Source organism: Microplitis mediator, chromosome 6 (genome assembly GCF_029852145.1).
Source record: "Microplitis mediator isolate UGA2020A chromosome 6, iyMicMedi2.1, whole genome shotgun sequence".
Classification (NCBI taxonomy): domain Eukaryota; kingdom Metazoa; phylum Arthropoda; class Insecta; order Hymenoptera; family Braconidae; genus Microplitis; species Microplitis mediator.
The window spans coordinates 10,141,955-10,154,933 of record NC_079974.1 but is presented as its reverse complement, the minus strand read 5'-3'; the positions used below and the strand labels follow the sequence as shown (position 1 = coordinate 10,154,933).

General features: G+C 33.4%; 1 protein-coding gene across 6 annotated transcripts in view; it reads left to right on the top strand.

Annotated features, from left to right (window-relative positions):
- The window catches only part of LOC130669646 (E3 ubiquitin-protein ligase RNF25), a 51,636-nt gene that overhangs the window by 17,508 nt on the left and 21,149 nt on the right, over positions 1 to 12,979 (top strand). For all 6 annotated transcript variants that reach the window (XM_057472657.1, XM_057472653.1, XM_057472658.1 and 3 more), the window contains exons 2-5: positions 1,632 to 1,677; positions 1,739 to 1,810; positions 9,353 to 9,593; positions 9,667 to 9,885. In XM_057472657.1, coding sequence (XP_057328640.1) covers positions 1,634 to 1,677; positions 1,739 to 1,810; positions 9,353 to 9,593; positions 9,667 to 9,885 — 576 coding nt within the window. In that variant the 5' untranslated portion in view covers positions 1,632 to 1,633. The remainder of the gene's footprint in view (positions 1 to 1,631; positions 1,678 to 1,738; positions 1,811 to 9,352; positions 9,594 to 9,666; positions 9,886 to 12,979) is intronic.

Genomic DNA, 12,979 nt, shown 5'->3' with positions numbered 1-12,979 from the left:
TCCAGTTTTCAAAACCCTGCTTCTATTTTTTGTACGACCAATACATCCGGAGTTATTGATAATCAAAGCCAAAATGGACTTTTTTGCTTTGATCAATGATAACTCAGCGCCAAATCGTCGTAGAGACTTTTTCAGGCCGCCAAATTAAAGGGCATAAAATTTCCTAAAAGAATCGTAAGGCAGTGCAGCCAGATCGCGGAAAAGTTCCCCTTCCCAAGCACCATTTTAGCATCACTCACAGCTTAAACGGTGCTTGGGAAGGGGAACTTTTCGTCCGCGGTCTGGCTGCACTGTCGTAAGGTCGGATTATTCAAAAAAATTTATTGACGCCCATAGAGTTATTGGTAGACCAGCAAAAATTTTGAAAATTTTTTTTTCGTTGGTTTTCTTATGACTACTCTGGAACCGTACATGATAAAAAAATTTGAGATTCAGATCTGAAAAGTAGAAACTTGAGGCTACAATTCGCATTTTTTCAATTTCCTCCACGACCATTTTTCACCGAGTTACAGCATGTTGAAAATCACCTAAAAATTTCGGATTTTTTTTCTATCCCTTAATTCTTGTGACCAGTGTTGATTAGACTGATTAAAAAAAAATCGACTATTTTTTTTTTATCAAGGATACACACTCAAAAGTTTCAATAGGATAAAAAAAGACGTCAGTTAAAATATGAGCCCTTAAAATTAATATTAAGTACTCCTGATAGCGATTTTTATTTCTCATTTAAATAACATGGGAAAAAGAAAATTTTAAGTTTGGAATTTTATATCTCCGTAATGACGTATTGTACAAATAAGCCCAGAAAAGATTTCGTTGGAAATTTAGCGCTCCACAAAAAAGTATTCTTATGATTTTTTTATCAATCCATCTGTTCAAAAGTTATTCAAGCCTGATGTCATAAGTTATAGTAAATTTCGAGATCTTTTTACTTTTCCAGCAAAACTGTCAGACTTATCACAAAATATCATAGGACCTTTTTTGTAGACAATTTCATTTCCTACAAATTATTTCTTATAAAGCTTTTTGATATTTCGCATTGTTTTCTAGTTATTACCAATTTTATGTCAAGATCTTAAAAAAATAGTGTTTGAAGCGATTTTAAGATTTTGACATTAAAACGGTAATAACTAGAAAACAATGCCGAATTTTGAAAAACTTTATACGTGATAATTTGTAGGAAATAAAATTATCTACAAATAAGATTCTATGACATTTTGTGATAAGTCTGACAGTTTCGCTGGGAAAGTAAAAAGATTTCGAAATTTACTATAAATTTGACTTGAGGCTCAAATAACTTTTGAATAGATGGATTGATCAAAAAATCATAAGAGTACTTTTTTGTAGAGCGTTAAATTTTCTACAAAAACATATCCTGGGCTTATTTTTTCAATACGTCATTACGGAGATATAAAATTCGAAACTTAAAAATTTTTTTTCCGATGTTATTTAAATGAGAAATAGAAAATCGCAATCAGGGAGTATTTAATATTACTTTCAAGGGCTCAAATTTTAACTGGCATCTTCTTTATTCCTACTGAAACTTTTGAGTGTGTGTCCTTGATAAAAAAAAAAAAATAGTCGAATTTTTTGAATCAGTCTAATATATATATTTTGATATATATTAACAGGAATGGTAGCTCATCTTGAAATGTCTAACGACACAATCGATGAGAGGTGAGTATTAATTTATTATCAATTAATCTCTATATTATTTCATACTTTGCACTTATTTTAGAGTATCAGAAGAAATTGAAGCTCTATGTGCAATACTGCTGGACAATGAGTTCAAAATACAAAATAATGACCGGTAAGTTGACAACTTTTTTATTATCATTACCTGATTTTTTAGTTTGCAATCTATATTGATGTAACATCAAAGTTGAAAAGCTAGCTTATTGTTATGAAAAAAGAAACTGTTTTAATCCCTCGCAAATTTGAATCACGGTGGAAACACGGTGGGTTTGTTCCATTTTACCACTGTGATTACGCGGTGTATCCACCGTGATACCACGGTGGCTTGACCACTGTGTATACACGGTGTTTCCACTGTGATTACGTGGTGGATACACCGTGGAACCACGGTGGTGAAATAGCACAAAGCCACCGTGGAATCACAGTGGATGCACCGCGTAATCACAGTGGAAACACCGTGTATACACAATGGTCAAGCCACCGTGGAATCACGGTGGATACACCGCGTAATCACAGTGGATACACTGTGTATACCCGGTGGTGAAATGGAACAAACCCACCGTGTAACCACGGTGGATCCACGGTGTTTACACTTCCACGGTGTTTCCACCGTGATTCAAATCTGCGAGGGATATCATGCTAATAAATTTTTCAATCAAAGTATAAGTTCAGTTTATCTCACAACACTATATCCACCCTGCTGCTTTATTGGATCCTTCTTTGATTAACTTTACACAGAGAGAAAAGTGCATGGTAGTGGTAACTATTAAGGGATGATTATGAAAATATAGTAATCTCAATTAATGTTTATAGTTACTCGTATTATATCATAGTTTGCGAACCTATTTGAAAGTAGTAGTACCAACTAAGCATTACTAACATTTTTTGTTTCATTATGCTAACTATTATTTTATTTTATTTATTTAGTATGTTTCAGCCTATGTGGCCTGGAAACAGGACTTGGATACATTTTCTCTTTTTACATATAAATTATCAATTTTTAAATAAATTTTAAAGTTCTTCCTTAATTCTAATCATTGCAACTCTTAATTAACTAATTAAATTAAATTAAATTAAATTAAATTAAATTAAATTAAATTAAATTATTAAATTATTTTAAATTATTTTGAATTATAAATTCTTATGTTATTAAATATTAAAATATTAAAATATTAAAATATTAAATGATTAAATAACACATGTTAAACAAAAATTTAAAAAACCAATATTCAAATTTAAAATCTTTTAAAATTAAAAAAACAAAAAAATTAAAAAATTCAATAAATTTAAATTCCGTTCCACTTCTACCCGTTAAATATTAAATATTGTATTGCATGTCAGATATAGTTTCTTCTTCCTTTAATATTCAAAGTGAGATCCTGCGTTGTTTTTTTCGAGTCTCTTTCTACTCACTTACTTCTTCTCCTCTTTGGGTTCTACTACAGATTTTTGGAAATTTTTGGGATTCTCTTCACTTTATTTTTATCAGCCTTGTGTCTTCACTATTTTCTTCTTCTTGTCTATTTCTTTCAACCATTTTCTGGCTTCCCATTGTCCTTCTCCACTAAGAATTTCTACTTCCGTCATTTCAGTTCTTTCGACCTCTGGGCACTGTAGTCTCCAGTGCTCCAAGGTGTCTTCCCCCTTTTTGCAGAACCAGCAGCGTTTTTCCTCATCTTTTCCCCACGACCTGTTTGCTCCCTCCAAGGATCCACATCTCGCTCTGGCTATCACCTGATAATCTTTGCTATCTCTTTTCTGCAGATAACTTGGCACTCCTTCTTCCATTATTTCCTTGTATCTTTGATTGTACCTCAGTTTTTGTATTTTACATCACTGTAGCTGCCTTTGCACTTCTGCTCCTCTAACCCTTAACTGCATTCCTACTGAGCTGCCTTTCTCCTTTATCTGCTCCAACGCCTCCTGACTGTACCCACATTCATTTAGAAAAACTGTTCTGCTTTTAAGACTTTTTGGGTTTCTTATTCCTTTTTTCCTCTCTTTTATACATTCTTTGACTAAACCTTCTTTTTTCTCTGTTTATTATTCATAATCCGCTGCTAATTTTGCAAACTTTAGTCTCATTCTTTCACGCTTTGTTTCTTCTAGCAATATACAGTCAGGCGTCCCCATTTCTAATCCCAAAACCCATTTAAGATATTTCTTGTGCACTTTTTCCATTTCCTCCACTTCTTTCCATCCCCAAATTTCAGCACCATATGAGAGCACACTTACAACTAGGCTGTCAAACATTTTAATCCTCCTTCTGTAGTCTTTTTTAAAAATTCTTTCACCAATACTCCAAACCTGCTTCATGACTACCATCCCTTTCTTTACTCGACTCATTATATGCTTTCTATTTTTTCCATTACTTTTGAAAAGGTAACCCAGGTAAGTGAACTCGTTTACCTCCTCTAGAGAAAGACCTTTCCAAAGCCAGCATGTTTTTTTCTTTCTACCTCCCCCATTTCTGAATACCATAACTTTAGACTTTTTTTCGTTTAAAATTAATTTCTTTCGCTCTACATACTTTTCCAGCCGCTTGATCATCTCTTTAAGTTCACCTTCACTTCTCGCCGCCAACACCACATCGTCTGCATATTCCAAGCTCCAGAACTTTTCTTTCCCTATTACCACCCCACCCACCTGTACCTTTTTGAGTTCTTCTCCCATATCTGACATCAGAATCGTACAAAGCAACGGGCTGAGTGGACACCCTTGCCTTACTCCCTCCTTGGTCCAAAATACGTCCGATAATTTCTCTCCAACCTTAATCTTGCTTTTGGTTTCCTTGTATAATTCTTTGACCCTTTCCGTTAGACCTTGTCTCACCCCCCTGTTTCTCATCGTCTCCCACAAAACTTCCCGGTCTACACTGTCAAATGCCGCTTTTAAATTCACAAAAAAGGTAAAAAGTTTTCCACTTTTCTTGGACAACTCCTTTTCTACTGCATGTTTCAATATAAAAATGTTATCTGCTGTCCCTTTACCTTTCCTAAATCCTGATTGTGTGTCTGGTATAATTCCTTTTCCTTCGATATCCTGCTTCAGTCTTTCATTAAGTATCATCGCATATAGTTTGTACGCTGTGTTGAGCAGAGCGATCCCTCTATATTTCTCTACTTTATCTCGGTCACCTTTTTTGTGTAAAGGTGAAATCAGCCCTGTCTTCCAGTCCTCCGGAAATCTCTCCCCATTCCATACCTTCTTCATCAGCGTACATACTTCTTGTTCTGTTGTTCCTTGCATATATATTAACGCTTCATTCGGGATACCGTCTTCTTCTGCTGGCTTTTCTCTTTTCAGCTTCCTAATTTGCCTTCTGACTTCTTCATCAGTTATTTATTCCTCTCTGTCCTCTTCCGGTTCTTTTTCTCTGCTCCAGTTCCCCATTGATCTGTGATCTGCCTCATTTAATAGCTCCAAAAAGTGTTTTCTCCACTCTTCCATACTTATATTTTTACAGACGGGTGTTCTCATTGTCCTGTACCTGTTTATGAATTGCCATACCTCCTGCTCTGTTCTTGCTTTTTTTATCTTCTCCAATTCTTCCTCTTGCATTTTACTTTCTTTTTCCTTGCATAAGTGTTTAAATTCCTTTTTTTTCCTTCAGGTAGACTTCTTTCGGTGATTTCCCTTTTTTATATTTCTTCAGTTCCCTTTTCACTGTCCTCTTTTTCTTGTTACATTCTTTGTCCCACCATTTTTTTCTCCCAATTGCATTTTCTTTTCTCTTCCAGACTTTTTTGCTCATTCCGTTGTGAATTGTTTGTTTCATCTTTTCCCACTTCCGTTCCACGTTGTCATTTTCAGTATATGTTCCATTGATCGTAGCCAACTGAAATTTAACCTTGCTTTCCTCGTCCCATATAATTTTTTCCCCTGTTTCCTCCTCTTCTACTCTGCTCTTTTCCTTGCTCAGTTTCTTTTTAAGAGTGCAAGTTATCGGCATATGATCTGATTCTATTCTGTCGATAACCTGAAAATCTTTTATCTCTTCAACATCATTTACCAGAATATAATCTATTACTGATTGTCCTACCTGAGATACAAACGTAAATTCACCATTCTTATCCCTATCAAAAATGAAAACTTGTTTAATAACTATAAATTGATAGTTGTTTAGTGGTTACAATGTGCGCTAACTAAATGGTTTTATAACGGTTTTCCAACTTATATCAAGTAAACTGTAAATAAACTGTAAAAAAATTGACATTAGAACTATAAGAATACCATCACTTTCATCGATAGAAAAAGGTGTTGATCTGTTATCGATTTATTTTTTTTAAGACTCAGTTTAAAGTACAGTGAAAGCTGTATAATGTTACGCAGGTTTTCTTTTTGGCTCTTATTAGCGGTTTATGAGAAAGATGAGATAAAACTACGATAATTTTATATAGTTTTTACTTGCTGAATTTGCTAATTAAAAAAAATATGATAAAAGCATTTGTTGCAAGAAAATGATATTTAGTTTTTTTTTCTAATTTTATTAATACTTACGTATAGTGAAAAAATTGAATTTGCTTCTCTATGAAAATTTTTTAGTGTTATATTTATATATTATGTTTTTCAAAACGATTTCATGTTAATTATATATAAAGGAATAATAAAAATGAATAATTGTTATTAATATAAAATCTTTGATTAAAATTAAATTTAATTAAGATAATTTGATAAAAAATTCAGTCTTACTGAAAAATAATCAAAAAATTATTTTTTGATAATCATTTAAAAAAAATTATCGAATTTTCGATTTTACTGAGTTCGAGCTATCAAATATCAGTTTTTCGGCCATTTTTTTATGGTTTTAACTTGGTTGGTAAGATCAGAACTTGAGCTGTATTACCATAGACATATGATTCTAAGGTAGTTGTATGACAGTTTATAAATAGTTCACTCAAGGAGTATTTAGTTATAAGTTTTGGTATTTTTATATGTCTTTTTACAGTCGAAATTTCCGATAATGACTGAAAAATCTCTGCAAACTAACAGCTTTTAGTGGGTATAAGATAAGTTTGTTTTGCGCACATTGTAACCATAAAATTGTAATTATTTTACTGTTGAAAAACTGAAAATGAACAGTAAAACACTTAAACCGAAAAAAAACCGTTCATAAACAGTATTTTTATTTTGATAGGGATCTCCTTTTGTGTTACCGTTGAGCATGTACCATCCTTCTTCTTCTATTCCCTTAATTAATAATTCTCCTTCTGCATCACACTTTTTGTCTCTGGATCTTCTTTCCATCTCTTCCTCTTCCCCCAGATACCACTTCCCTTTGTTACCTGTCCTGGCATTAAAATCTCCTCCTACTATCAAACTGTGCTTCTGGTCTTCCCCTATTTCTTTTATAATTTTCTTCACTCCTCTTCTGTTGTACACCGTCCAAATTTCCCATAGTTCCTCCCGTATCTTCACTGTATTTTTCACCAGCTCCTCTTCGGAGTCTATTATTTTACTCTCTCCTGCTATCTCTTTTTTTACTCCAGTTATGATTCCGCCACTTGCTCTTCCCCTTTTTTTCTCTTTCTCCGCAAACTTGCATTTCTACTTGTACTCTTTTGGAAGCTTTTTCTCTAGTTTCTCCCATGCTTTCTGTTCAACCCAGGTTTCTACAAGTCCAATTACTTCAAATCCTTTTAAAAATTTCCAAAAATCTGCGTCTTTCTTCCCTAGTCCCGCTACATTCCAAAACACCACTTTGAACTCTTCCTCGCGCACTTCACTTTCTAAAAATCCTCTCTTTCTTGACTTGTGTTGCTAAGTCTTCGTTTTATATCTTCCCAGCTTTTCCACTTTCCATTGATACATAATTTCCTGTACCCTATCTTTACCCTATTGTTCTTCTGTTTTTCTTCTTTTGCTATATCTGATAATTTCCTTTGCACCGTCCTTTCTTCTATCGTGAGATCGTGGTTAATGTAAATCTTTCTATCCCCCAGGCTTTTCTTCTTTCTCATTATTTCTGCTTTATCTTCCCATTGACTTAATCTAGCAATTATGACTTTCTTTTCTTCCTTTCCCTGTACCCGAATATTTTCTAGCTTTGCTTTTACTCCGAAATTTTCTTCCAAGAAACTTTCCGTTTCTTGCTTTAAATTATCCTCTCGCACATTTAAACCTTTAATCACTATATTATTTTTTAACTCCCACTTTAGTCGCTTCTGTCTCATCATTTCCATTTTCATTATTTCGTCATCTAGCTTCTTTTGTTGTTGCGCAAACTTTTCTCTTTCATTTACCCATACATCACCATTTAATCCTCCTCTTTCGACCCCTTCTTTTTCCAGCTCTTTTTCCTCCAGTTTACTCATTCTCTCGTACAAAGCATCGATGTGATCATTCAATTGTCGTTTTTCTTCCTCCCATTCTTTATCTTCGGCCTCAATGCAGCCTTTTAGACTGTCAATTTCTTTTTTAATTTCCTCTTTATTGCTTCCTACAATTTCTTTTATCTCTCTCAATTCCTTCAATACCTGGCTAAGAACATTTTCCTCTATCTCTGATGGGTTATTATTTTTCTTTTCTGACTCCTTATTGGAGTTTATATACTTTTCCATACTTGTTGTCTGTCTGCTTTTAGACTGCGACAACAGCGCCTTTGCCTTCTTATCCAGCTCCACCTTTTGCTCCGCCGCTTTGTCAGTCGCCTTTTTTGCCACCGCTGCCGCTGCCGCTCTTGTAGAGCTCATTCTTTTCTAATCTGTATACTAACCTCTGAACTTTACGGTTTTTTTTTTAATTACAGACTGAGTTAATTTGCTAACTATCCTTGATGTTTTATTAGTATCTGTGATTCACACCCTTAACTTGACACTTTTCTTACAAAAACTCTCACTTAACTTTACTTTTACTGCTTATATCAACGTATAATTGCGACATGAAAAAATCTCCGACACACACGCCTAAGCTCCCTCTATCCAAGTCCCCATTATGCTAACTATAGAATATTAGTTTTCAGAACTTATACATTTGCAATAATCACAATAATACTTCTTTGCTTCTTCATAACCAGTAAAAAACGTATCAGTATCTATTTACGTTTAATTATCATCAAATAGTTCAATTAACTATTTCAATAGTTAATCCAAATGATCCTGAAGTTAGCAGACAATTAAAGATTTTCAAATTGCACACCTCAAGCGCAAACGCGCTGTGTGTGTCTTACGATTGAAATTATTCTTTCGACTAATTCACTCACGTTAAATCATCTCTACACTTTTTTGCTTACCAGGGGTTATCAGATATTTTCGGCTGGGTTTTTTTCGGAAACAAAATCTCTCAATACAAAACACAGACCGCACTTTGATGCATTACTGTCTAATCTAGCGAAGTGCGCTTTAATTGTTTCATAATATTCGTTTGTTTAAGAGAAAAACTCGGCCAAAGTTTCCATTTACTGTACAAGTGCAACAAAGATAGTACCGTTCGTGGATTTGCGTGTAATAAAGAGAAAAGTGCGAACCCCTGTTACACAAAATGGGTTAAAATATATATTAATACGTTTCTTTTTCTCGCTGAATAGAACAAGAATTTAAAATTTTGTTACAGTTATAGTGAAAAACAATTTATTTAGTCTATTCGCGAATTGCTCAATTGATAAATTTCATGATTGCAACGATGAAATAGATAATTATTTACTTGAATTCATTTTTAGAGGTGTTCCAGATACCATCGAGATACTAATCGTCCCTTCAACTGGAGAGGATCCACAGTTACAATATGTTTGTGTAACTCTTATAGTTCATCTCGTAGCCGGCTACCCTGATGTACCACCTGAAATTTTATTGAAAAATCCCCGAGGCCTGGATGAAAAAACCTTACAAATGATCCAAAGTGAATTAGAAGTCAAGTGCCAAAAATTTCTAGGTCAGCCAGTAATGTTTGAATTGATAGAGGTAAAATAATTTCATTGGTATCGACAAAAAAATTTTCACTTATTATATTCTGTGATTGATTCTTTTTTTTTAGTTAATTCGAGAACACCTGACTCAGAAAAATTTACCAACAGGACAATGTGTTATTTGCTTATATGGGTTTCGTGATGGTGATAAATTCACGAAGACCGAATGCTATCATTATTTCCATTCTCACTGTCTCGCAGCTCATATTATTGCTGCTGAACGTTACTACAAAGAAGAGTTAGACAAATTACCACAGTGGCAACAGGACTCTGCTAAAGAATTCAAAGTTTGTACTTTTATATTAAATTTTTACATTAGTGTAGACCGAAACAAAAAAAAGTAACATTTTTCTAAAGACAACAAAATTTAAAGTGCCTTATAAATATATTATACACTGCAAGTGCAAAATAGTAGGTGCTCTGTTTAGAAATACAATCAAAAATGTCTAATAATCTTGAACGTTTATAAGCAACAACATTCAAAGGATTAAATATTCTCTAATTTATTTAATTTTTAAACTTGCTCAAAAATGTTTCTTTGGGTCAATTAGTTTGGAAGTTGTGGGTGTTTTGAAATTTTTCTTTTATTTCCATAAAAATGATTTTTTACGGCTTTATCCTTGAATGACTTCTGAACCGTGAGTTATAACTCAATTTTGTAGAATGAAATTTTAAAGTTCGTGCGATTAGTTATGATTTACGCTATACAGCTTATTATTTCGACGGTTTCTTTTAATCGCTTGATGGTCTTAAAAATTTGTAAATAATCCAAAAAATTTACTTTGCAGCTTTATCATCGAATTCCTTCTCAATGTTAATAAGATATAACTCAATTTCATAAAATCTGTGTTGAACCTTGTGAAATAAACATTAACACTATTATAACTTAATTTACAATTGATTGATTTATTTTTTATAACGTTTCAAAGGTATAATAATCGATTTGATAAGATCGCAATTAAGTCTATATGGTTCTTTCGACAAATTTTTTAAGATAAAAATGTAATTTTACACAAGATATTTCTCAATCAACGTAGTAGTTTCGATACAGTTAAAATATTTAAAAAATCTGAAAAACGGTTGGCCCTGCTGGCCAGCCCCGAAACTTCTAGCTCACAGAGCTCGAAAACGTTGTTGTTATCAATACATGTTCGAGCTCTTGGGCTTAACAATACCTTCAAATACATTGGTATATTCGAGCCCTTCGAGCTCGAAAAAAGTGACATTTCGTATTAACCTCTGAGAATTTAAGAAATTGCAAATAATCAACAATTATTGTTTTTTCAAGTTTTGCTCGCGATTATACTTAATAAATTAAACGTTTTTGAACTAAAATTTATACACAGAAAAAAAGGTTGACTTGGCCCAAGATAATTTTTGCCTTCATTTTTTTATTCGTGAGCTGAGTAATTGGGTTTTTTTAATTCGAGAACATTTTCTTCGACTAATATTATAAAAATATTGTGTCAAGAATAATTAAATTTTAATTCAAGTTAAATAATCTTGATTCAAGAATATTTATTTTAAATCACATTTATTTTGTTTCTAACCAAGTAAAAAAAACTATCAAAACAAGATACTTTTCTGTCTTGGTTGGTGAGTATAGTAAATTGTCACAATGTACATCAACATCTCAAACCAAGAACTTTTTTTGCGTGGCAGAAGAACATTTACTCTCAGTTTGAGAAAACTACATTATCGACTCAAGACAACGGTCTATTGGAATGAGAAAATTTTAATTTTGATTTAAATAAATTATATTCTTAATTTAATAAAATAACTTTTCTTGAATCATGCAAATATTTTCTTAAACGAAGACATAAAATTTCCTCCATTTAATACAAATATCTTCTTAAAAGGATATAATTACTTTCTTTATTGAAGAAATAATATTTTGAATTGATGATTTATTTTTTGACTTAAAAAAACGTGGTCTCGATTCAAGAAAATAAATGACTCCACTTAGAAATACATATTGTCCTATATTTTTGCGTGAATTTAACCTAGTATAAATGTTAAATGTTGTGAAGCAGGAAATTATATGTGTATATTCAGAACATCACAATTCGGCAGTAGAGGGGGTAAGAAATAAACTTCCTCGATTAATGGTTTATGAACAACTTGAGAAAAAATAAATGGTTTGCTCATGGTAGGAATCGAACCCAGACCGATTCGGCATCACGCGAGAGCTTTACCAGTTATGCTATCCGATCATTCCCTGAACGTTCGTTTATTTTACCGATATCCAGTAAGCATACTGTACAATGTAGAGCCTACACTACCGCCACTTTAGTATAGTACAGTTAGCTTTCCCAAGAGAATTTTAGTGTTGAGCCGTGAGCGCAGTTGCTGTTGGTTCAAACGTCTACGCTTACTTGCCGCAACACAACAGAATACTTAAACCAAGATATTTTTTACCATTGAGTTGAGTACTTTTGATTTTTGACTCGAATCACAGATCATCTCGATTCAAAATAAATTATTCTTAAAGAAAGAATATTTTACTTTCGGACAATTGATTTTATATCGGGGCAAAATATTTATTTTTCTCACTTTAATAAAATATTTCTTATTTCAAGAAACATATATTATATCGGCTGAATAAAAAAAAAAATCTTACGCCAAGATGACTAAATTTAAGAAAATTTTGTTCTTGAACCAAGAAAATTTTCGTTTTCATTCAAAATTGAAAAAAATATTCTTGCGGCAAGAAAAAATTTCTTGCGCCAAGATATCCTTTTTTTTCTGTGTAGGAACGATCGATAGGAAGTCACGTGAACTTGGAATTAAACCGATGAGTTAATATATGAAACATCCGGAAAAAACGACAGCAACAGTGATTTTTAAAAAGTTTTGATGATCCCTGGCGGTTTTGAATTACCCTGGAAACACGGTGGAATCACGGTGGATCCAGGGCGGTTACACGGTGGGTTTTTGTCATTTTATCACCGTGATTCCACGGTAGTTACACGGTGTACCGACCCTGATTCCACGTACACCACGTAATCACTGTGGATACACCGTGGAATCTCGGTGAATACACCGTCGAATCCCGGTGGGTACACCTTGTAACCATCGTGGAAACGGTGTCACGCTTAAATAACCGCAGACAAAATAACCGCGACAAAAGAACCGCGACAAAATAACCGACGACAAAATAACCGAATGACAAAATAACCGTATGACAAAATAACCAACGACAAAACACACAAAAACCATGATAAAAGGGCGGTTATTTTGTCATTTGGTTATTTTGTCATTCGGTTATTTTGTCGTCGGTTATTTTGTCGTCGGTTATTTTGTCGCGGTTATTTTGTCGCGGTTGTTTTGTCTTTGGTTGAACTGTTACGCAACCGTGCATTTGACCGGACCCACGGGTAC